This window comes from Oryx dammah, unplaced genomic scaffold, assembly GCF_014754425.2.
Source record: "Oryx dammah isolate SB20612 unplaced genomic scaffold, SCBI_Odam_1.1 HiC_scaffold_5, whole genome shotgun sequence".
NCBI lineage: Eukaryota > Metazoa > Chordata > Mammalia > Artiodactyla > Bovidae > Oryx > Oryx dammah.
The window spans coordinates 95,307,820-95,333,903 of NW_024070189.1; the positions used below are offsets into that span (position 1 = coordinate 95,307,820).

The window sequence follows — 26,084 nt, forward strand, 5'->3', positions numbered from 1 at the left end:
CAGTCCAGAGAATGAAGCCTAAACCTTCATCACTTACCAAGAATGGGAAGGGAAGTGGATTGTTAGTCCTTTGTCATGAGCCAGCATAAAGGAGGTGCAGTACAGTGAGTGCCATTGGAGATACTGGATACGGGAAGGACTGGGGGAGGGTTGTGTCTTGATCATCAGGATAAGAAGCACAGTTGGAGTAGAAGATGGTAGGGCACCATTGGCAGTGAGCTCAGAAGCCCATGGAGTTTATGCTATTGGTTCTAGTGGGAATTTTGGGACTCTTATTTAGATTTCTGTTTTCCTCCCACATGGACTCTAGTGCCCATTGGCATCTATCTCACTGGAGCAGGAAATGAGTCCCTGTAAACCACCCCCTAGGGGAATTCCCTTGTGGGCCCAGTGGTTAGAAGTCTATATTTCTGCTGCAGGGGCATAGGTTCGATCCCTGCTCATGGTTTCCCCTAAGCTGCATGGCATGGCCAAAATAAAAAACAAAAAACAAAAAACAAAAACAAACAACTGTCCCTTAAGTATTTAAAAGTGATCAGTGATCATGAAGGTGATGATGAAAATGAGCAGGGGAATGATGTCAGCTACACATATTTTGAACTTCAGTACTGTAGAAGCCTCTTGAAAGTCCCTTGGACAGCGAGGAGATCAAACCAGTCAACCCTAAAGGGAATCAACCCTGAATATTCATTGGAAGGACTGATGCTGAAGCTTAAGCTCCAATACTTTGGCCATCTGATGTGAAGAGCCGACTCCGTGGAAAAGACCTTGATGCTGGGAAAGATTGAAGACAAAAGCAGAAGGGGGTGACAGAGGATGAGATGGTTGGATGGCTTCATTGAATAATGGAAATGAGTTTGAGAAAGCTCTGGGAGATAGTGAAGGACAGGGTAGCCAGGCATGCTGCAGTCCACGGGGTTGAAAAGAGCTGGACATGACTAAGCGACTGACCAACAAGCTATAGACTTGGTATTATGAACCTTTATTAAAGATTCCCTGTTGTTGCTTTGTTGCTAATTTGTGCACAATATAATTTAAAATCCTATCTGCTCTACTTGCTATCTAGAAAAATGGAACAAGTACTTAGTACCTCTGAACCTCCATATGGTTATCTGAGTTGATTCCTGGTTGATAACTGTTCCCAAGTCCAAGCTTGCTCTGCTCACCACAGATCAGTTCAGTCGCTCAGTCGTGTCCAACTCTTTGTGACCCCATGAATTGCAGCATTCCAGCCCTCCCTGTCCATCACCAACTCCCAGAGTTCACTCAGACTCACGTGCATCAAGTTGGTGATGCCATCCAGCCATCTCATCCTCTGTCGTCCCCTTCTTCTCCTGCCCTCAATCCCTCCCAGCCATCAGGGTCTTTTCCAATGAGTCAACTCTTCACATGAGGTAGCCAAAGTATTGGAGTTTCAGCTTTAGCATCAGTCCTTCCAATGAACACCCAGGACTGATTGTCTTTAGGAGGGACTGGTAGAACTGGACATGGAAAAACAGACTGGTTCCAAATAGGAAAAGGAGTACATCAAGACTGATTGTCACCTTGCTTATTTAACTTATACGGCTCCTTTAATCCCTGCAGATGGTGATTGCAGCCATGAAATTAAAAGACGCTTACTCCTTGGAAGGAAAGTTATGACCAATCTAGATAGCATATTAAAAAGCAGAGATATTACTTTGCCAACAAAGGTCTGTCTAGTCAAGGCTATGGTTTTTCCAGTGGTCATGTATGGATGTGAGAGTTGGACTGTGAAGAAAGCTGCTCACCACACGATAGGCCTATAAAACCAAGACAAGGTGTTGGGACAAGGAGGGGACTTCATTCATGAGCCAGCTGACAGAGAAGATGGCAGTCTAGTGCCTCAAAAGCTGGGACCTCAAAACCAGGTTTTTTTATGGATCAGAGATAGTGGAGGGTGGTGGTGGTGGTGGTGAAGAAACAAAGTAAAAAGACTATTCAATCCTTGCAAATATCTCCTAGAATGGCAAGCCTCAGGCAGGGGGATGTGTTAATTTGACTTCCTTACAAGTCATTTCACAGGTGGTATGAAATGGAATATCTCTTGTCATATCAACCAACAAATATGTCACATCTATCTGTGACTCTGGCCTTCCCAAATGTGAATTTCTGGGCCACTCCTGTAAGCAGCAGAGGAAGGGCACCATGCCCTTTGCCACACAAAGAATTTAAGAATATGTCACAGTCCTTCACAGGTGGGTTGGGTCAGGTTATCTCCCTGAGGCAGGCCATTATGTACATATAACTCAGAAGCAGCAAGATAAGGGTTAAAGTCACAGATCAGATCCGGTGTGAATTCAAAATTAACTCTTCCTGATTACAATACCATTCCACTGAGTAAGAACTAAAGAAAGAATACTACCTATACGATTTAACTATGTGGTGGGTGCTTACAATAAGGGCAAAATTTAAGGTTCATATGATTTGACTGAAACATTCTGTGACCTGACAGTTTGGTTTTTAATGGATACCGACAAATCATGTTCGTTTTTCTTTTTTTCTTTTTTGGTTGTGCCGCATGGCTCGTGGGATCCTAGTTCCCTGACCAAGGATCGAACAAGGGCCCTTGGCAGTTAAAGCATGGTGTCTTAGTCACTGGACAGCCAGGGAATTCCCAAAACATTTACGTTTCATCCCTATGTAAGTGCATAATGAGTACTTGGAGGAAATGACTGAGTCACATTTATTTCTGATTATCCAGAGTTTAGTCTTTGGCACAATGTAGGCAACAATTGTAAGGTAAGGGAGTTAGAGAAGGCGAGATTCGAGAAAAGAAAAACGAGACCGACACTTTACAGGAACAGATCACCTCTAATGAGGCGAGAAGGGGCAGCAGTCAGATTAGCGGCAGTTCAAAAGCATCAATTCTTCGGCGTTCAGCTTTCTTTATAGTCTCACTCTCACATCCATACATGACCACTGGAAAACCATAGCCTTAACTAGACAGACCTTTGTTGGCAAAGTAATGTCTCTGCTTTTTAATATGCTGTCTAGGTTGGTCACAACTTTCCTTCCAAGGAGTAAGTGTCTTTTAATTTCATGGCTGCAATCACCATCTGCAGTTAATTTTGGAGCCCAGAAAAATAAAGTCAGCCACTGTTTCCACTGTTTCCCCATCTATTTGCCATGAAGTATGCACATAAGTTAAATAAGCGGGGTGACAATATACAGCCTTGGCATACTCCTTTTCCTATTTGGAACCAGTCTGTTGTTCCATGTCCAGTTCTAACTGTTGCTTCCTGACCTGCATACAGATTTCTCAAGAGGCAGGTCAGGTGGTCTGGTGTTCCCATCTCTTTCAGAATTTTCCACAGTTTATTGTGATGGGAAGGCTAAATACAAGTTTGCAGGCTATATACAAGTCTGCAACAAAGGGAGCAGGCAGTCTGAACATCAAAGATCAGACAGCAAATTAAGGAATTTAGCATTCTAGCTATGGGAAGATGCAAGCCTCCAGGATCAGCGAATTCATTCCTTTCATATGCACCTCAGCCCTCTGGGACCAAATCTTGTTTCTTTGTTCCCCTTAAGGAGTGGCAATGTGGCAGAAGGCTGCTTCTTGCATTCCCCTGCCCTCCCACTCCAGTATTCTTACCTGTGAAATCTCATGGGCAGAGAAGCCTGGCGGATTACCATCCTTGGGGTTGCAGAGTCAGACAAGACTGAGCGACTAAACACAGCACAGAACCCCTCCCAGCTTCTCGCCAATCACTGTGGGGTGTTGTTGGAGGTGTATTGCAGTTTGGGGAGCCCTCATCCACATTTGGGGGCCAGAAGTTGCTGATGTCTGTGCCATTTATAGTTTATTGATATGTCAAGAGATATTTTAATTTTAGAGGGAGAAGTCTATTTCTTATTCAATATATTTCATTGAGTGCTTGTGCTTAGTCTCAGTGGTGTCTAACCCTTTGTGACTCCATGAACTGTTAGGGGAAGCACATGGACTGAAACTGCCCACCTTGGCCAGACACCATAGTAACCATTTGCATGAGTTGTTTTACAACAGGAGGTCCTGGTAAAGAACACGGAACTAATAAGCCACCACCAACTGGAAGTGTTTGGGAAAGGTCAAAAGGTGACACCACGTGTCCAATCACCTCTCAGAATACTTCTCACTGGCATCCATCTTGTCTGAGCAATGCGTGCGCCACCAGGGACTCAGAATGAATGACCAAAGACAACCCAGAAACTTATCCATTCACCATAAGACCCAAGACTGCGAGCCATGTGGCAGAGTAATTCTCCTGGGTTCCCTTACCCTACTGCTCTCTGCCCGGGCGCCCCTTCCCAATAATATCTCTTGCTTTGTCAGTAAATGTGTCTCCTTGGATAATTCATTTCTGAATGTTAGACAAGAGCCCACTTTCGGGCCCTGGAAGGTGTCCCCCTTCCTGCAACAGACTGCAGCCCATCAGGCTCATCTGTTTTTGAGGATTCTCCAGGCAAGAATACTGGAGTAGGTTGTCATGTCTCCAGGGGGTCTTCCTGATCCAGGAATTGAACCTGGGTCTCCCACATTGCAGGTGGATTTTTTTTACCATCTGAGCCACCAGAGAAGTTTATTACTGTGGTCATACATTGTTATCATAAAAGTTCCATGCTTTCCTAACATTCTTCAGGCCCAGTGTAATGAAAGAGGTGAATAACATAGAAACCATTGAAAAAACAGTTACAAGGAAAAACAAACAAACAAACCTAGATTTGAGACCCTCAGAAATATTGCTGAGTTACCAGGACATATTGCCTCAATACTCAGTTATAAAATGGAACATATTTGGGTCACTTCTATTGATGTGAATGAACCCAGAGCCTATTATACACAGTGAAAGAAAGAGAAAGACAACTACTGTATATTAATGAATATATATGGAATTTAGAAAGATGGTACCAACACTCCTACATGAAGGGCAGCAAAGCAGACACAGACATAAAGAACAGACTTTTAAACCAAGTGTAAATATTTTGTTTGTGAATTGCTTGAATCCAAAATGTGGACATAGTGCTTCATGGCCATTTACTTGTTTCCTTTCTTTCAATCTTCTCTTCTTTTTCAAAAGGTGTCAAAGCTATATGGAGCCACGGAATCTAACAAATGACTCAGAATTCCTTTTCATGGAACTCTCAGGTGATCCAGAACTGCAGCCTTTGCTCTTTATCCTGTTCCTGTCCACATACCTGGTCACCGTGCTGGGGAATCTACTCATCATCCTGACTGTCACCTTTGACCCCCACCTCCACTCTCCCATGTACTTCTTCCTCTGCAACCCATCCTTGGCTGACATCGATTTCACCTCCACCACAATCTTGAAAATGATCCTGGACATTCAGACTCATAGCAGGGTCATCTCCTATGCAGGCTGCCTGACACAGATGTCCTTTTTTATGCGTTTTGGGTGTTTGGATGGTCTCCTCCTGACTGTGATGGCCTATGACCAGTTTGTAGCCATCTGTCACCCTCTGCGTTACTTGGACATTATGAACCCATGTCTCCGTGGCTCATTGGTTTTGGTGTCACTTTTCGTCAGTCTCTTGGTTTCCCAGATGCATAGTTCCATGGTGATGAAACTCACCTACTTCAAAGATGCGGACATTTCTCATTTCTTCTGTGACCCTTCTCATCTCCTCAACCTTGCCTGTTCTGACCTTTTCACCAACAACATAGTCATGTATTTTTGTTGGTGCCATCTCTCGTTTTCTTCCTATCTTGGGGATCTTTTTTTCTTATTTATTTATTTATTTATTTTTTAATTAATTAATTTATTTTTCTTTTTCTCTTATTATAAAATTATTTCCTCTATTCTAAGGGTCCCCTCATCAGGTGGGAGGTATAAAGCTTTCTTGACCTGTGGCTCTCACCTGGCATTTGTTTACTTATTTTATGAAACAGGCCTTGGTGTCTACCTCAGCTCAGCCATCTCACAATCTCCCAGGAAGAATTGTGGCCTCGGTGGTGTACACTGTGGTCACCCCCATGCTGAACTCCTTCATATACAACCTGAGGAACCAAGATAGCAAAAGGGCCATGTGGAGGTTCCTCAGCAAAACAACCTGTTTTAAAATTGTTTTTTAAAAAATTCTCATTCATTCTAATTTTTCTTTGCTAACCACACGGAGTTTAAAGCAGTCTAAGATTTTTGTAAATTAATTTTTATTGGAGTATATTTGCTTTACAATGTTGTATGAGCTTCTGCTGTACAGCAGAGTGAATCAATTATATGTTTGCATATATCCCTTTTTTTTGGATATCTTTCCCATTTAGGTCTCCGCAGAGCATTGAATAGAGTTCCGTGTGCTATGCAGCAGGTTCTCATTAGGTTGAGGATAGAAACTTAAATTTGTCTATTTGTACTCTAGTGTAGCACAGCAAGGGCAGAAAATAGGCACAGCTCGAAAAGTTATGACCAACCTAGATAGCATATTCAAAAGCAGAGACATTACTTTGCCAACTAAGGTCCATCTAGTCAAGGCTATGATTTCTCCAGTAGTCATGTATGGATGTGAGAGTTGAACTGTGAAGAAAGCTGAGCACCGAAGAATTGATGCTTTTCAACTGTGGTGTTGGAGAAGACTCTTGAGAGTTCCTTAGACTGCAAGGAGATCCAACCAGTCCATTCTGAAGGAGATCAGCCCTGGGATTTCTTTGGAAGGAATGATGCTGAAGCTGAAACTCCAGTACTTTGGCCACCTCATGCGAAGAGTTGACTCATTGGAAAAGACTTTGATGGGAGGGATTGGGGGTGCGGGGAGAAGGGGATGACAGAGGATGAGATGGCTGGATGGCATCACCGACTTGATGCACGTGAGTTTGGATGAACTCCGGGAGTTGGTGATGGACAGGGGAGGCCTGGCGTTCTGTGATTCATGGGGTTGCAAAGAGTTGGACAAGACTGAGCGACTGAACTGAACTGAACTACTTTGTACAGCATTGAACAAATTACCCACTACCTCATAAGGAAGAGTAAAGTCAATTTAACAATTATACATCCAGTATTTTTCTTCTGTCTTGAAACTTCTATAGACATCTCTAAGAAAATTTGCAAAAGAGAGAAAAATATATGGTTTGCTTTAAAATTGTAAAAATATGGTTTGCATTTATTATCAGGACATTCAATAGAATCTATTTTTCTATACTGGTTACTGCAAGATTAAGACTCATAGAACAAAGAGTGGGGTTTGACTATTTCTGCACATAGTAAAGGGATAAAAAGTGAGGACAGAAATTTCTCAATGACACCCAAACACTGAATGTGAGAAGATTCTTGTTTTATTTACAGATAGTCATCATGTAAGGAAAACCAAGGCGAGTGCAAAGCAAATTGCTAATTTAATACATAAAGACCAATATCTATCTTTCATATACATCGTGTATTCTACACTCATCCTTAGCACTGACTCTAATGTCTGATTCCTTCTCTCCACAATGCTGTTACTTCAGTTTAACAATTTTACCACTGCCCACATATTTTATAGAGCCCCAATACTCCCCTCATCTCTCTATAATCAACTCTACTCAGTCGCCATTTGGGCTTCCCTTGTGGCTCAGCTGGTAAAGAATCTGCCTGCAATGCAGGAGACCTGGGTTGGATGCCGGGTTGGGAAGATCCCCTGGAGAAGGGAAAGGCTACCCACTCCAGTATTCTGGCCCGAAGAATTCCATGAACTGTATAGTTCATGGGGTCACAAAGAGTTGGACACGACTGAGTGAATTTTACTTCACTTCACTTCAAGGATACTCAGGGCTTCCCGGGTAGCTCAGCTGGTAAGGAATCTACCTGCAATGAGGGACACTTGGGTTCAATCCCTGGGTTGGGAAGATCCCGTGAAGGAGAGCGTGGCAACCCACTCCAGGACTCTTGCCTGGAGAATCTCATGCATAGAGGAGCCTAGAGGGCTACAGTTCAAAGGGTCGAAAAGAGCCAGACAACTGAAGTGACTTAGCACACATGTATAGTAATACATTTTGCTGTGGATGAATTATTTTTAATGTCCCAACACCCAGTGTCTTCCTCTCATAGACAGTGAAGTTTCTGTGTGGTGGGCACTGAGATCCTCTCATGGATCCAAACTCCTGGTTTTCCTACCCCTGTGTGTTTCCCTGCCACTGAGTGTGAGATGTACATAGAGACCCACTTCCAACAAGAATGAGGAAGAAATGTTGGGAAGTAATAGGGAACAGAGTACAATAATCTGGCTATTTTCTTGGTACTTCTCTCTGGTATTCTTGATGGCTCACATTGATAAAACCCACCAGGAGGCCGTGTGTCAAGGAACTGAAGGAATTCTCTGGATAATATTGTGTGAAGAGGTGAATCTTATCAACAGCCTCATGAATGTGTTTGAAAGTGGACACTTGCTGATCTAGCCTTGAGATGCCTACAGCCCTGACTGACACCTTGATTGTGACCTTCTGGGAGATGTACTGAAATATTTAATTAAAGTATCAGTTATTAAATTGTAAGTAAAGATCAATAGTTTTCTAATATGCCAATGACAATAAAGAAAAAAAACCTTAGAATTCAAAATTCATTGGTTTGGTGATTTAGTTGCTAAATCATGTCTAACTCTTGTAACCCCAAGTGAAGTTTCAGTAAAATTGGCCAAAAAAAAGAGAAGCTATCCTTAGAGACTGTGAAAATGAAAAGTATGCCATATCCATAGTATAGACCTAATGCTTTGTAGATTTCATGATTGATACTATCGATTCATAGATATCAAAATAACACATTGCGTGGCTAAATTGAGGGGGAAATTCTGAATTTTGTGTTAAGATCCTGCAAGTGAGAAGTAATAAGCAAGAATATAGGAAAATTTTCTCCCGAGGAGAAAAGGGACCCAGATGCTTCCCAGGACATTCACTTTTCTCCTTTTCATGTTCCATTAATATTAACAAGTCTCCAGAGATTGGGACAACATGGACCAACTGGCTCATGATGAGCTTCGGGCACTGAACCCTAAGGTCATATCATTGTAAATAATTGGCCATGGCCTCTAGCTCATTAGTTTTCCAGTTCTAATATTGTGGCTCCATACCTGCTTTGATGCTGATGGAGGGGCTCTCCTGTGTATCACAAACCAAACTGCATGACCTGAGCTGTACAGTGGGGTCTGCAGTACCCAGTAGAGAGGAAAGTCTACCCATTTCTAGTTTGTTTCCAGGGAATTTTTGTTGAGATCATGTTGGTGCAGTGAATCTGGGGACATATTACAAAGCAGATGGGCAGGACCTGAGCCTTGAATGGCTTGGAGCACACAGTCTTTGTAGAGCATGAGGCCTGTGTGTTGGGCAGGATCTGAGATGCTCTCACTGATCTCAACTCTTGGTTTTCATTCCTTTGTGTGTTTCCTCCCATCGAGTGCGAGCTAAAGTAAGGAAATGAAAACAAGTTATCCTTAGAAACAATTATTAACTCTGAAAATGAAAAGTGTACATACACATCCTTGGCATGGACCTCATGCTGCATAGATTTCATGATTGATACATGGATTTTCAGCTCTCAAAACCATAAAATGAGAAAAAATCGGACTTTAATGTTAAGATCCTGTGACTTGGAAGTAAGGAGCAAGAGTACAGGGAATTTCCTTCTGAGAAGAGGGACCCAGACTCATTCTAGGACATTCACTTTTCTCCTTTTCCTGTTCTATTAATATTAACAAGTCCCCAGAGATTGGAATAATATAGACTAACTAGCTAATGATGAGCTTTATGCATTGAGCCCTAAGGTCATATCATTGTAAATAATTGGTCTGTGCCTCCAGCCCTTTGGTTTGCCTGTTCTCACGTTGTGAATCCACACCTCTGTCTCCATCCTTTGTAGGAACGTACATCAGAATGTCCAGCCTGAGTCTGTCTTCCTGTCCATCCTGAAGAGGGAGAGGCAGGAGAGAGGCAGTGAGTCTGTGCTCCTTGGTCATGTTCCAGCAGAGATGCAGCCCAGCCCAGTAAGTGCTGAGGGAGATAGTGATGATGAAGGGAGTTTGGGAGCAATCTACATGGGTTTGGAATTGTTTTATATTTATTGCTTGAGTACATCTGCATAATTTCTCCCCAATTATATGTACACACATTACTATTATTTTAATAAGAAGAGAGAAGTGAAATATTTTATGTAACATATATCAGTTCAAGGGGCTTTCCTAGTGGCTTAGTGGTAAAGAACCTGTCTGCCAATGCAGGAGATGTGGGTTTGAATCATAGGTCAAGAAGATTCCCTGGAGAAAGAAATGGCAATCCACTCCAGTATTCTTGCCTGGGAAATCCCATGGACAGAGGAGACTGGTAGGCTACAATTCATGGGGTCTCAAAGAGTCAGATGCAACTTAAGGACTAAACAACAGCAATGAGATCATGACTTAGACAATGTTAAAGCCAAGTTTGAAGCCAGTGATTTTAGACAGACTGACTGCAGATGCAAGGTAGGGAAGTCTTCTGCTACCCCAAACTACCGTGCCACTTCCCAGTCAGTCCTGGCAGAGATTCCCTGCTCACTGTGCCCTTCCTTGTGGAGTTTTCTGGAGGGCACAGTGGAGAGCAGTAGGTAGCTAGCTGTGTCAGCTTTAGGAAGAACATATGAGATCACAGGCAAAGACCAGAGAAATGATTGCCACCTGATACTACAGGGTAGATCTCGCTGTTGATGTTGTTTCTGGATTTCACTTCATCTGTCCACTTTCTCCTCTGCACTGATGATCAGCTGATTCAGTCATGAAAGCAGATACCAAATCAGAGTCTTGTGGTCCATTCCTACTCAGGTAAATGAAAACAGTTTAAAATAATATACTCCAGATGTTTATGTTGCTATATTTCTGTATTTTTGCTGAAAACTTTCAGAAAGTCTGAAAACAGTGAAATTTTGGGTATGAAACTCAGAGAAGAAAAATTTTATTTTGAATCTTTTATGCTCCACTAATTCTTAGTGTGTTATAGGGAAATTTCTTAGAATCTGTAAGACTTAGGACTGTCAACAGACTTGATTCCTCATTGATACAAACCCACTGAATTAGGACTAAACAAATAATCGTAGCCCTCTGTGCAATAACTATATGATGGATGAAGAGAGGGAAAAATACATTTTTGATACTTTGTTACTAATAATGATAAGGCTAATTCTCCTGTCATCTCTTCATCTGATGCTATGGTTTCCTCACATCCCTGACAGGAGATTTTTGCTTATTTTATTGTTTAGTTTATTGTGATTTTTGTTGGTACAAGTACGTTTTTCGTAATGAAGAGAAATGACTGAGGTTTATTTATTTCTGATTCCTCAGAACCTATATCTTGGTAGCACAGTGGAGGCGACAAGGATGGAAAACCCATTTTAGTGTTGAATAAACCCTTCCATTTTTCACAGAAACAATGTGTGGGCAATATAGCTTCCACACAGTGGACCATTCATGCTAGTGTTTTCATCCTTTTCAGAGTGTTCCATAGGACCAGAGACAAGTTAAAATATTGCTTGTTTTTTTCCTGTATCATGGGACTTTCTTTGGGACCTATCATTTTCTATTCAATAGCCTCTACAGCATTCAATCTCTGAGAAGTCATTGAAGAAATTTTCATGAATATGGGGGAAAAAAGAGTCAGAAAAGAAGAGGACATGCACATCTTGATGCATGGGCCAAGACATATTTTAGGATTTAATGTTTTCTATGCTCCAGCTCTGAGACAGGAAAGGCTTTGATCTCTTTGCCTTAGGACCCATGAAAGGTCATTAAACTAGGGGGAGTTTATTTTATTAATGAGTATGATCTCCCAATAATGATTGAAATTCTTTATACAAGTGATTGATTATTTATTAAGTTCCAAACTTCCCTTTAGGTGTGATATACACTGTAGAGGCAAATATTGGACTGAATTTCCAGGAAGGAACAGAAACACAGAGAAGTGGAGAGATTTGCACATACTCCACTTACAGATTGGAAAGACCCAGGACTCAAACCCTGGTCTGCTCATTCTTACACAAGTTCTCAGTCACCTCCACTGTACCTAGTAAGGGTTTCTTTTCAAATCTACTTGGGTCCCAGAAGTGACAGGGAAGATAAATTGTTTCATCTTCTTTTGGTTCAGAGGGTGTATCTGTGAATTATGAAAGTGACACAGCAGTTTACAGAGGCCATAATGACCCTAACATGGGGGTTTTTAGGGTTTTCAGTGGTTAGCCATGCATTTTGCTGTCTAGTTTTGAAATCTAAGGCTGAGAAGATTTCCTATATAAGATGAAAATGTGCAGCAATGTGAAATTATCACAAGATAGACTTCAAAGTTCTTTTCAAAGGATACCTCATTAAAAGATGGTGCAGTTGTCAAAAATTATTTTTTCATTGAAACAAATATTAGTAATTACTAACATTAATTAGTGAAACTGATTATAATCAATTGATAGAACTTGAATGACTAATTACCACTCACATATTACATACAAATCTTCATTTGTTTGATATAGAGAGAGGTACAAGAATTTTCATAGGATTGTTGTAAGCAGAAACTGATATGAATAAAAATATAATACATATAGTATAAATTAAATATTCATTTAATATATAAACTATATTAAAGTATGTATTATTGCCTTTAATATATATGTCAAAGATATATTTTAAATTTGTTAAATTTATATTGCTTTCTATAAAAGTACATTTATGAACTGATGAAATGTCTCTCCTTATGCAAAAATGTGTGTCAGGAAAATGAAGTAGTTGTATGTATTTCACAGAGAGATGGAACCAAAATGTCCTGTAAAGAAGTGCATTTCAGGGGCAATATGGATAGTATTCTGTTTAGAGAAGATTTTATGAAAGCTGGTTTTGGATACATAAATGAATACTGACATTATGGAAACATTAAAAGGAAACAAACCCATCAACTTCACAACACTTGTTGCTTTTAGGGATGTGCATGGAGAAGAACGGGATTGAACTGAGACGCCACGAAAACTTCAATGTTTTAAATTTTTGTAAAATATGACATCTGAAGCAAATATTATTAATGTCATATTTTCAAAGCAGGTGAAGTATTCATGATAGTATTAATAGATATAATAGTCATGGACCTTCTTCTCAGTGTTGTGCAGTATTCTAAGGTTGTGTTTATCAAGCCCAGCTTCACAGAATGAAGACCAAGAAATTCACATGTAGACATCCTGGAACAAGTTCTAGACTGAGGCTGGGGTAACTGAGTATTTTTAAAATATGCACATATAAATACTAGATCAACTGGACCTGAAAACCACTGGTCTAAGCAACATTAATGATTTTTCTTTAGGTAGTTTCAATTACTATAATAATTTCATGGATAAGGAAACTGCCCAGATGTGTTTTCATTATTCCATTTTGATCTTTTACACAATTAAATTATAGTTTGAATGCCAAAATAATGAACCAGAATTACCTTTTAAAGGCAGAAGTGTAAGAATTGCAATCCCTGTATCAGGAAGGATTGACATGGAAATTTGTTACGTCATAAGAAGGTTGAGTTCTGACCTAACTGTGAAACCTCCCCTGAAACTCCTCAACTATAATAAATAAGAGAGTTTATGATCAGGAGAACAAGATCACCAGGTAAAAGGCACTCAACATCGGTTAATATGAAGACATGCAAGTCCAGATGTAAATTAAATATCATCTTATATCTGTTAGGATGGCTATTATATTAAAAAAGGCAACAAATGTTTGTGCGGATACAGAGGTAAGTGAATCTTTGTACTTGGTTGGTGGAAATGAATATAGACACTAGAAAAACGGAATGGAGGTGCCCTAAAAAAGAAAAAATTGCAATGAACTGAAATAGATCTACAACAGGACCCAGCAACTGCACTTCAGAGTACATGCTAACAAAATGAACTCAAAGCCTTTAAGAGATATGTGCGTTCCCTTGTCCTTGAGATATTATTTTAACTAGTGTAATATGGATATGTGTCTGCTGACAGATGAATAAAGAAAGAAAATGTGCTGTGTATATTTAAATGATGGGCTGTTATTCAGCCATAAAAACAAGGAACTCTTGCCATTTGTGACAACATGAATGGACCTGAAGAATATCATGCATATTAAAATATATACACCAGACATAGACAGTCAAATACTGTATGATCTCACTTATGTGTGGAAGTGAAGAATATCAAGCTCTTAGAACCATAGTTTAAACTGTAGTTGCAAGGATTGGTGGTGGAGAAAGTGGGGAGATGTTGGTCAAAGGGTACAAACTTTCAGTTATAAAATGAGTAAGTTCTGTGGATCTAATGTACCACCTAGTGATTATAGCTAATAATTCTGCACTGTGTTGTTGAGATTTGCTAAGAGACTTTGGCTTACTTGTTAATACACACATGCAAAGAAACTGTGTGAGGTGATGGATATGTTAATTTACTTGACTGTGGTAATCATTCCCCATATGTATATGTATTTAAATCATCCTTTTGTATATCTTTAAACAATTTCATCTCACACAACCCAAATATATGCCATTTTGTCAATCATGTCAATAAACTGAAAAAAAGAAAAACAATGAAGTAGTATTATCCTGTCAGTACAGAACAGACAGAGTCCAAGCAATGTAAAGTAGTCTCATACTTCAGACATTTTACTGAGATAGTTCAAAACAAATAATCCTGTATAAGATAAAAAATTTCAAAAGGGTTACTTAAATTTCATTTTCATTCAATCATTGACAATACTGTGCACATGAACACTATCTTTGTAGTCACCGACACATTAGATCTTGTACTCTTAATTAAACAAAGTTGATTCAAATTTGAAGTCCACCAAAGTCAAAGATAAGAAGTATATACTAAATGACTTCTAAAAGACAGCTCTGATATTTGAGTAATCTCTATTTCATGAAGGAAGGAAGACAGGAAAACAAAGATGAATAAAACTCTGAAGATCAAACAAAATGTTTCCAATTATGACATTCATCTTTGATTTAGAATCCAGGTGACATAGTCTTGAATTTCATAGAGATTTGTAAATAGAAAAGTGAGAGAAATATCTAGAATTGTATTTGAGAAAATAAGATTTATATAAATGACAAATTTTTTATATTTGAATTATTATATATTTTCTTAGACAGGGAAGGGAATCTCTTATTCTATAAAGGAATCTCTTATCATCTCTAAAGAAGTAGGCTGTATTTAACTGAGGTCATGGATATGTTACCTCTGACATTCTTATTTCTTTCACTTTTTAGTGAAGTTTTAGAAAGTAAGAGTGCATAGACAGATGTGAATAACACAGAAACCAATGGAGAAAGAATTCTAAGCAGATAGTATTTGTCACACTGAGAAATATTGCTGAAGGAACTGGGGTGTATGATCTTAGAAATGAATTGCTTGAATCCAAAATATGGACACAGTACTACATATTATTTACCTGTTTTCTTTCTTTCAAATCTCATTTCTTTTTCAGAGGTGTCCAAGGTACATACAACCACAGAATCTAACACAGAATCTAACCAGTGTCTCAGAATTCTTCCTCCTGGGACTCTCAGATGATCCAGAACTGCAGCCTTTGCTCTGTGTCCTGTTTCTGTCCATGTACCTGGTCACCATGCTGGGAAACCTGCTCATCATCCTGGCCATCACCTCTGACCCCCACCTCCACACCCCTATGTACTTCTTCCTCTCCAGCCTCTCCTTGGCTGACATTGGTTTCGTCTCCACCACAGTCCCCAAGATGATTGTGAACATCCTAACTCACAGCAGAGTCATCTCCTGTGGGGGCTGCCTGACACAGATGTCTTTTTTTTATCCTTTTCGGATGTATGGATGCTATGCTTCTGTCTATGATGTCCTATGACAGGTTTGTGGCCATCTGTCACCCACTGCACTACCTGGTCATCATGAACCCACACCTCTGTTTCTCTTTAGTTTTGGTGTCTTTTTTTGGGAGCCTTATGGACTCCCAGGTACACAATTTGATTGTGCTACAACTTACCTGCTTCAAAGATGTAAAAATTTCCAATTACTTCTGTGACCCTTCTCTGCTCCTTAAGCTTGACTGTTCTGACACTTTCACCAATAATATAATCCTGTATTTTACTGGTGCCATTTTTGCTTTTGTCCTTTTCTCAGGGATCTTTTTCTCTTATTACAAAATTCTTTCCTCCATTTTGAGAGTCCCGTCATTAGGTGGGAGGTATAAAGCATTCTCCACCTGTGGCTCTCACCTGACGGTTGTTTGCTTATATTATGGAACAGGCCTTGGTGTGTACCTCAGCTCAGCCATCTCACAGTCTCCCAGGAAGGATTCACTGGCCTCAGTTATGTACACTGTGGTCACCCCCATGCTGAACCCCTTCATCTACAGCCTGAGGAACCGAGACATCAAAAGGGCCTTGTGCAGATTCCTCAACAAAACAGTCTAACTTCCATTTGGAGTGTGGGTTGGAAAATGTAGCATAAATAACATCCGGATCTGAAAATTCTATCTTTCTGATGACATCATTTGTAGCCCTTAGGGCCTTCTTACCTCTCCTTGTTTTATACCTGAATATTGCTACTTTAGATATGTTTTTGATGGGGCTGGGAGGGTCTTCTGGGATTCTGTAGATGTCAAAAATACTGCGAGACTGAATCTTATTGTATATAAGGAGGAGTCTCTCATTTATTGTGGTGACCCACATGCTAGAAAGATGAACAACTCCATTTTTACAGATTTAGATAGTATATATTTTGAGAAGCTGTTGTTTATTTTCCAGCTGATTACTATGTTTTAAATCTGTGTATGCAGTCTATGTGGAGAAGGCAATGGCAACCCACTCCAGTACTCTTGCCTGGAAAATCCCATGGACAGGGGAGCCTGGTGGGCTGCAGTCCATGGCGTCGCAAAGAGTCAGACACAACTGAGCAACTTCACTTCCCTCACTTCACTCACTTCATACTTTATCACTGGAGAAAGAAATGGCAACCCACTCCAATATTCTTGCCCGGAGAATCCCATGGATGGAGGAGCCTGGTGGTCCATGGGGTCGCAGAGAGTTGGACATGACTGAAGTGAGTGAGCACGCATGCACACAGGCACACATGCACACATGCAGTCTATGTGTGAGGATACATGTCACTGCTTCTCAGCCTTGGCTTTTCTCAAAATCATCTGGAAGGCTTAAAAATACTCACTGTTTTGCAACATTGTGAATCAACTATACTACAATAAAATAAACTAAAAAATAAACTGACAACTGAGTCTCACTGCCAAAGAGTCTATTTATTTTATTCTTATTTATTTATTTTTAAATTTATTTACTTATTTTTTTTATATTTCTATTTTCAGTTAATTTATTTTTTTAAGATTTTATTTTTACTTTATTTTACTTTACAATACTGTATTGGTTTTGTCATACATTGACATGAATCCACCACGGGTGTATACAAGCTCCCAATCCTGAATCCCCCTCCCACCTCCCACCCCATATCATCTCTCTGGATCATCCCCATGCACCAGCCCGAAGTATCCTGTATCCTGTATCGAACATAGACTGGCACTTCGTTTCTTACATGATAGCATACATGTTTCAATGCCATTCTCCCAAATCATCCCACCCTCTCCCTCTCCCTCTGAGTCCAAAAGTCCGTTCTATACATTTGTGTCTCTTTTGCTGTCTTGCATAAAGGGTCATCATTACCGTCTTTCTAAATTCCGTATATATGTGTCAGTATACTGTATTGGTGTTTTTCTTTTTCTTTTTTTTATTTTATTTTATTTTTTATTTTACTTTACAATTCTGTATTGGTTTTGCCATACATCAACATGAATCCACCACGGGTGTACATGCATTCCCAAACATGAACCCCCCTCCCACCCCCCTCCCCACAACATCTCTCTGGGTCATCCCCGCGTACCAGCCCCAAGCGTGCCATATCCTGCATCGGACATAGACTGGCAATTCGATTTTTACATGATATTATACATGTTTCAATGCCATTCTCCCAAATCATCTCACCCTCTCCCTCTCCCTCTGAGTCCAAAAGTCCGCTATACACATCTGTGTCTTTTTGCTGTCCTGCATACAGGGTCATCATTGCCATCTTTCTAAATTCCATATATATGTGTTAGTATACTGTATTGGTGTTTTTCTTTCTGGCTTACTTCACTCTGTATAATCGGCTCCTGTTTCATCCATCTCATCAGACTGATTCAAATGTATTCTTTTTAATGGCTGAGTAATACTCCATTGTGTATATGTACCACAGCTTTCTTATCCATTCATCTGCTGATGGACATCTAGGTTGTTTCCATGTCCTGGCTATTATAAACAGTGCTGCAATGAACATTGGGGTACATGTGTCTTTTTCAATTCTGGTTTCCTCAGTGTGTATGCCCAGCAGTGGGATTGCTGGGTCATAAGGCAGTTCTATTTGCAATTTTTTAAGGAATCTCCACACTGTTCTCCATAGTGGCTGTACTAGTTTGCATTCCCACCAACAGTGTAGGAGGGTTCCCTTTTCTCCACACCCTCTCCAGCATTTATTGCTTGCAGATTTTTGGATCGCAGCCATTCTGACTGGTGTGAAGTGGTACCTCATTGTGGTTTTGATTTGCACTTCTGTAATAATGAATGATGTTGAGCATCTTTTCATGTGTTTGTTAGCCATCCGTATGTCTTCTTTGGAGAAATGCCTATTTAGTTCTTTGACCCATTTTTTGATTGGGTCGTTTATTTTTCTGGAGTTGAGCTGCATAAGTTGCTTGTATATTTTTGAAATTAGTTGTTTGTCAGTTGCTTCATTTGCTATTGTTTTCTCCCATTCAGAAGGCTGTCTTTTCACCTTGCTTATAGTTTCCTTTGTTGTGCAGAAGCTTTTAATTTTAATTAGATCCCATTTGTTTATTTTTGCTTTTATTTCCAGTATTCTGGGAGGTGGATCATGAGGATCCTGCTGTGGTTTATGTCGGAGAGTGTTTTGCCTATGTTCTCCTCTAGGAGTTTTCTAGTTTCTGGTCTTACATTTACATCTTTAATCCATTTTGAGTTTATTTTTGTGTGTGGTGTTATAAAGTGATCTAGTTTCATTCTTTTACAAGTGGTTGACCAATTTTCCCAGCACCACTTGTTAAAGAGATTGTCTTTACTCCATTGTATATTCTTGCCTCCTTTGTCGAAGATAAGGTGTCCATAGGTGTGTGGATTTATCTCTGGGCTTTCTATTTAGTTCCATTGATGTATATTTCTGTCTTTGTGCAGGTACCATACTGTCTTAATGACTGGCTTTGTAGTAGAGCCTGAAGTCAGGCAAGTTGATTCCTCCAGTTCCATTCTTCTTTCTCAATCGAATTGCCAGTCTATATCCAATGCAGGATATGGCATGCTTGGGGCTGGTATGCGGGGATGACCCAGAGAGATGTTGTGGGGAGCGCGGAGGGAGGGGGGGTTCATGTTTGGGAACACATGTACACCCGTGGTGGATTCATGTCAATGTATGGCAAAACCAATACAGAATTGTAAAGTAAAATAAAAAATAAATTAAAAAAAAAGATTGCTTTGGCTATTTGAGGCTTTTTGTATTTCCATACAAATCTTGAAATTATTTGTTCTAGTTCTGTGAAAAATACCATTGGTAGCTTGATAGGGAGTGCATTGAATCTGTAGAGTGCTTTGGGTAGTATACTCGTTTTGACTATATTGATTCTTCCAATCCATGAACATGGTATATTTTCCCATCTATTACTGTCTTCTTTGATTTCTTTCATCAGTGTTTTATAGTTTTCTATGTATAGGTCTTTAGTTTCTTTAGGTAGGTATATTCCTAAGTATTTTATTCTTTTCATTGCAATGGTGAATAGAATTGTTTCCTTAATTTCTTTTTCTATTCTCATTATTAGTGTACAGGAATGCAAGGGATTTCTGAGTGTTGATTTTATATCCTGCAACTTTACTATATTCATTGATTAGGTCTAGTAATTTTCTGGTGGAGTCTTTAGGATTTTCTATGTAGAGAATCATGTCATCTGCAAACAGTGTGAGTTTTACTTCTTCTTTTCCAATTTGGATTCCTTTTATTTCTTTTTTCTGCTCTGATTGCTGTGGCCAAAACTTCCAGAACTATGTTGAATAGTAGCGGTGAAAGTGGGCGCCCTTGTCTTGTTCCTGACTTTAGGGGAAATGCTTTCCATTTTTCACCTTTGAGGATAATGTTTGCTGTGGGTTTGTCATATATAGTTTTTATTATGTTGAGGTATGTTCCTTCTATTCCTGCTTTCTGCAGTTTTAATCATAAATGGATGTTGAATTTTGTCAAAGGTCTTCTCTGCATCTATTGAGATAATCATATGGCTTTTATTTTTCAATTTGTTAATGTGGTGAATTACATTGATTGATTTGCGGATATTGAAGAATCCTTGCATCCCTGGGATAAAGCCCACTTGGTCATGGTGTATGATCTTTTTAATGTGTTGTTGGATTCTGATTGCTAGAATTTTGTTGAGGATTTTTGCATCTATGTTCATCAGTGATATTGGCCTGTAGTTTTCTTTTATTGTGGCGTCTTTGTCAGGTTTTGGTATTAGGGTGATGGTGGACTCATAGAATGAATTTGGAAGTTTACCTTCCTCTGCAATTTTCTGGAAGAGTTTGAGTAGGATAGGTGTTAGCTCTTCTCGAAGTTTTTGGTAGAATTCAGCTGTGAAGCCGTCTGGACCTGGGCTTTTGTTTGCTGGAAGATTTCTGATTACACTTTCAATTTCCATGCTTGTGATGGGTCTGTTAAGATTTTCTATTTCTTCCTGGTTCAGTTTTGGAAAGTTGTACTTTTCTAAGAATTTGTCCATTTCTTCCACGTTGTCCATTTTATTGGCGTATAGTTGCTGATAGTAGTCTCTTATGATCCTTTGTATTTCTGTGTTGTCTGTTGTGATCTTTCCATTTTCATTTCTAATTTTATTGATTTTATTCTTCTCCCTTTGTTTCTTGATGAGTCTGGCTAATGGTTTGTCAATTTTATTTATCCTCTCAAAGAACCAACTTTTTGCTTTGTTGATTTTTGCTATGGTCTCTTTTGTTTCTTTTGCATTTATTTCTGTCATAATTTTTAAGATTTCTTTCCTTCTACTAACTCTGGGGTTCTCCATTTCTTCCTTTTCTAGTTGTTTTAGGTGTAGAGTTAGGTTATTTATTTGACTTTTTTCTTGTTTCTTGAGGCATGCCTATATTGCTATGAACTTTCCTCTAAGTGCTGCTTTTATAGTGTCCCACAGATTTTGGGTTGTTGTGTTTTCATTTTCATTCGTTTCTATGCATAATTTGATTTTTTTAAAATTTCTTCTGTGATTTGTTGGTTATTCAGAAGCGTGTTGTTCAGCCTCCATATGTTGAGATTTTTAATATTTTTTCTCCTGTAATTGAGATCTAATCTTAGTGCATTATGGTCAGAAAAGATGCTTGGAATGATTTCGATTTTTTTGAATTTATCAAGGTTAGATTTATGGCCCAGGATGTGATCTATCCTGGAAAAGGTTCCATGAGCACTTGAGAAAAAGGTGAAATTCATTGTTTTGGGGTGAAATGTCCTATAGATATCAATTAGGCCTAACTGGTCTATTGTATCATTTAAAGTTTGCGTTTCTTTGTTAATTTTCTGTTTAGTTGATCTGTCCATATGTGTGAGTGGGGTATTAAAGTCTCCCACTATCATTGTGTTATTGTTAATTTCCCCTTTCATGCTTGTTAGCATTTGTCTTACATATTGTGGTGCTCCTATGTTGGGTGCATATATATTTATAATTGTTATATCTTCTTCTTGGATTGATCCTTTGATCATTATGTAGTGGCCTTCTTTGTCTCTTTTCACAGCCTTTGTTTTAAAGTCTATTTTATCGGAGATGAGTATTGCTACTCCTGCTTTCTTTTGGTCTCTATTTGCGTGGAATATCTTTTTCCAGCCCTTCACTTTCAGTCTGTATGTGTCCGTTGTTTTGAGGTAGGTCTCTTGTAGGCAGCATATATAGGGATCTTGTTTTTGTATCCATTCAGCTAGTCTTTGCCTTTTGGTTGGGGCAGTCAACCCATTTACATTTAAGGTAATTATTGACAAATGTGATCCCGTTGCCATTTATTTTATTGTTTTGGGTTTGGGTTTATATGCCCTTTTTGTGTTTCCTGTCTAGAGAATATCTTTTAGTATTTGTTGGAGAGCTGGTTTGGTGGTGCTGAAATCTCTCAGCTTTTGCTTGTCTGTAAAGCTTTTTATTTCTCCTTCATATTTGAATGAGATCCTTGCTGGGTACAGTAATATGGGCTGTAGGTTATTTTCTTTCATCACTTTAAGTATGTCTTGCCATTCCCTCCTGGCCTGAAGAGTTTCTATTGAAAGATCTGCAGTTATCCTTATGGGAATCCCCTTGTGTGTTGTTTGTTGTTTTTCCCTTGATGCTTTTAATATTTGTTCTTTGTGTTTGGTCTTTGTTAATTTGATTAATATATGTCTTGGGGTGTTTTGCCTTGGGTTTATCCTATTTGGAACTCTCTGGGTTTCTTGGACTTGGGTGATTATTTCCTTCCCCATTTTAGGGAAATTTTCAACTATTATCTCCTCAAGAATTTTCTCATGGTCTTTCTTTTTGTCTTCTTCTTTTGGGACTCCTATAATTCGAATGTTGGAGCGTTTCATATTGTCCTGGAAGTCTCTCAGGTTGTCCTCATTTCTTTTAATTCGTTTTTCTTTTTTCCTCTCTGATTCATTTATTTCTTCCATTCTATCTTCTATTTCACTAATCCTATCCTCTGCCTCCATTATTCTACTATTTGTTGCTTCCAGAGTGTTTCTGATCTCATTTATTGCATTATTCATTATATATTGACTCTTTTTTTATTTCTTCTAGGTCCTTGTTAAACCTTTCTTGCATCCTCTCAATCCTTGTCTGCAGGCTATTTATCTGTGATTCCATTTAGATTTCAAGATTTTGGATCATTTTCACTATTAATATTCGGAATTCTTTCTCAGGTAGATTCCCTATTTCCTCCTCTTTGGTTTGGTTTGGTGGGCATTTCTCCTGTTCCTTTACCTGCTGGGTATTCCTCTCTCTCTTCATCTTGGTTATATTGCTGCGTTTGGGGTGGCCTTTCTATATTCTGGGAATTTGTGGCGTTCTCTTTATTATGGAGTTTCCTCACTGTGGGTGGGGTTGTATCAGTGGCTTGTCAAGGTTTCTTGGTTAGGGAGGCTTGTGTTGGAGTTCTGGTGGGTGGAGCTGGATTTCTTCTCTCTGGAGTGCTATGAATTGTCCAGTAATGGGTTATGAAACGTCAATGGTTTTGGAGTAGTTTTGAGCTGCCTGTATATTGAAGCTCAGGGGTGTGTTCCTGTGTTGCTGGAGAATTGCATGGTATGTCTTGCTCTGGAACTTGTTGGCCCTTGGGTGGTGCTTGGTTTCAGTGTATGTATGGAGGTTTTTGATGAGCTCCTATTGATTAATGTTCCCTGGATTCAGGATTTCTCTGATGTTCTTAGGATTTGGACTTAAGCCTCCTGTTTCTGGTTTTCAGTTTTATTTATACCCTGGCCTCAGGACTTCTCCAACTATACAGCACTGATGATAAAGCATCTAGGTTAAAGATGAAAGGTTTCTCCACGTTCAGGGTCACCCATAGAGGTTCACTGAGTTACATGGAGAAGAGAAGAGGGAGGGGGTAGTTAGAGGTGACTGGAATGAGATGAGGTGGGATCAAAAGAGGAGATAGCAAGCTAGCCAGTAATCACTTCCTTATGTAGCTCCACGGTCTGGACCACTCAGAGGTGTTCACAGAGTTATACAGGGAAGAGGAGAGGGAGGAAGTAGACAGAGGTGGCCAGGAGGATACAAGAGGGAAATGAAAGGGAGAGAGAGAGATCCGGCCAGTAACCCATTCCCTGAGTGTTCTCCACCGTCTGGAACACACAGAGATTCACAGGGTTGGGTAGAGAAGAGAAGGGGGAGGGAGGAGACAGAGGCTACCTGGTGGAGAAAAAGGAGAGTCCAAAGGAGGGGAGAGTGGTCAAGCCAGTAATCTTGCTCTCAGGGAAAATTGGGTACTGAAGATTGGGTTCTTACATGTACAAAATTGACAACAAATACCAAAAAGCAAAGATTAAAAATCTGGAGTAGAGAATGGATTTTCAAAAATAGAATATTAAAGAAAAGAAGAAGAAGAGGAAAAAAAGAAAGAAAAAACCAGCAAACAAACAAAACAAAAAGCAAACAAAAAAACAAAGCCACAATAATAATTATTATTAATTAATTAATTAATTAATTAATTTTCAATTAAATTTATTTATTTTTTATTTTACTTTACAATTCTGTATTGGTTTTGCCTCTCTTTTTAAAGTCTCTTCCCGGGATGGGATTCCCTTCCCGGGACGGAGCTCCCTCCCTACCTTCTTTGTCTCTTTTTTCGTCTTATTATATTTTTTCCTACCTGTTTTGAAGCCAATGATCTGCTTTGATGGGTGCCTGATGTCCTCTGCCAGCATTCAGAAGTCGTTTTGTGGAATTTACTCAGCGTTGAAATGTTCTTTTGATGAATTTTTGAGGGAGAAAGTGGTCTCCCCGTCCTATTCCTCCGCCATCTTAGGACCGCCCCCTATTTACTTATTTTAAAGGAGGATAATTCCTTCACAAGTTAGACTTAGGGTGTCCTGAACTGAAGATTATAAAAAATTACTTATTTTTATTTTTGGTCATACCATGCAGCTTGTGGGGTCTTAAGTCCCAGACCAGGGATTGAACTCCTGCCTCCTACATTGAAAGGTGGAATCTAATCCACTAGACCACCAGGGAAGTCCTAGCATGAGTATTTTTAAACACACTGAGTCTGGTTCTAGCATGTGGCCAAGGTTGGAACTTCTGATCTAAGTCAGATTTTTCAGTCAAATGTGACCTTTATGTCATGTGTTCTAACTGCTCATGGACAAATGTCCCAGATTCTAAAGAGATCTGAGCTCATGGGGGAAAATATGAAGAGCCTGCTGTAGTAACAGGCAATGTGCCTGTGTGTATACCCAGTCAGTAAGTTGCCTCTGACTCTTTAGTGACCCCATGGACCATAGTCTGCCAGGCTCTTCTGTCCATGATATTTTCCAGGCAAAAATACTGGAGTTGCCATTTCCTTCTCCAGGGAGTCTTCCTGACTCAAGGATGGAACCCATATATCTTGAATTGGAAGGCAGTTTCTTTACTACTGAGAAGCCCAACAGGCAGTGTGTTTTCCCCATTATTGCTGATAATGATTCTTCACATATAGCCTCTCTACACCATAGAATTTGGTCTCTGTAGCCTATGTGCTGTTTATAAATCTATTGTCTCTACTCCAAACTCACACTTATATACATTGCTTTGGGGTGTGGCTCTTGAAATGTTTGTTCCATTTTATAACTTACATATATTCAATAGTGGTCAGTATACATTGTATGCGTTGTATACAGTATACCTTGTATACGTTGCTTTGGGGTGTGGCTCTTGAAATGATTGCTCTATTTTTTATCTTACATACATTCAGTAGTGGTCAGTAAATTCTCTTTGCCCTAAATGGTCAGCTGTTCCTTTTATACTCTGCAAGCCCTTGGTGGAGTAACATCTTTCTTCACTCATAAGTGCTATGTTCAGTTCAGTTCAGCTCAGTCACTCAGTCGTGCCCGACTCTTTGCGACCCCATGAATTGCAGCATGCCAGGCCTCCCTGTCCATCACCAACTCCCATGTCCATTGAGTTGGTGATGCCATCCAGCCATCTCATCCTCTGTCATCCCCTTCTCCTCGCACCCCCAATCCCTCCCAGCATCAGAGTCTTTTTCAATAATTCAGCTCTTCGCATGAGGTGGCCAAAGTGTTGGATTTTCAGCTTTAGCATCAGTCCTTCCAATGAACACCCAGGACTGATCTCCTTTAGGATGGACTGTTTGGATCTCCTTGCAGTCCAAGGGACTCTCAAGAGTCTTCTCCAACATCACAGTTCAAAAGCATCAGTTCTTTAGCGCTCAGCTTTCTTCACAGTCCAACTCTCACATCCATACACGACCACTGGAAAAACCGTAGCCTTGACTAGACGGACCTTAGTCGGCAAAGTAATGTCTCTGCTTTTGAATATGCTATCTAGGTTGGTCA

General features: G+C 39.7%; 1 protein-coding gene and 1 pseudogene across 1 annotated transcript; both read left to right on the plus strand.

Moving 5' to 3' along the window:
- Positions 1-5,027: 5,027 nt before the first annotated feature.
- Positions 5,028-6,091, plus strand: LOC120864585 (putative gustatory receptor clone PTE01). The gene is given in 5 exon segments (XM_040241632.1): positions 5,028-5,051; positions 5,053-5,691; positions 5,693-5,732; positions 5,786-5,957; positions 5,959-6,091. Coding segments are annotated over 5 exon segments (1,008 nt in total).
- A 2,841-nt stretch (positions 6,092-8,932) lies between these two features.
- On the plus strand, positions 8,933-16,379 carry LOC120864586 (annotated as a pseudogene).
- Positions 16,380-26,084: the final 9,705 nt, after the last annotated feature.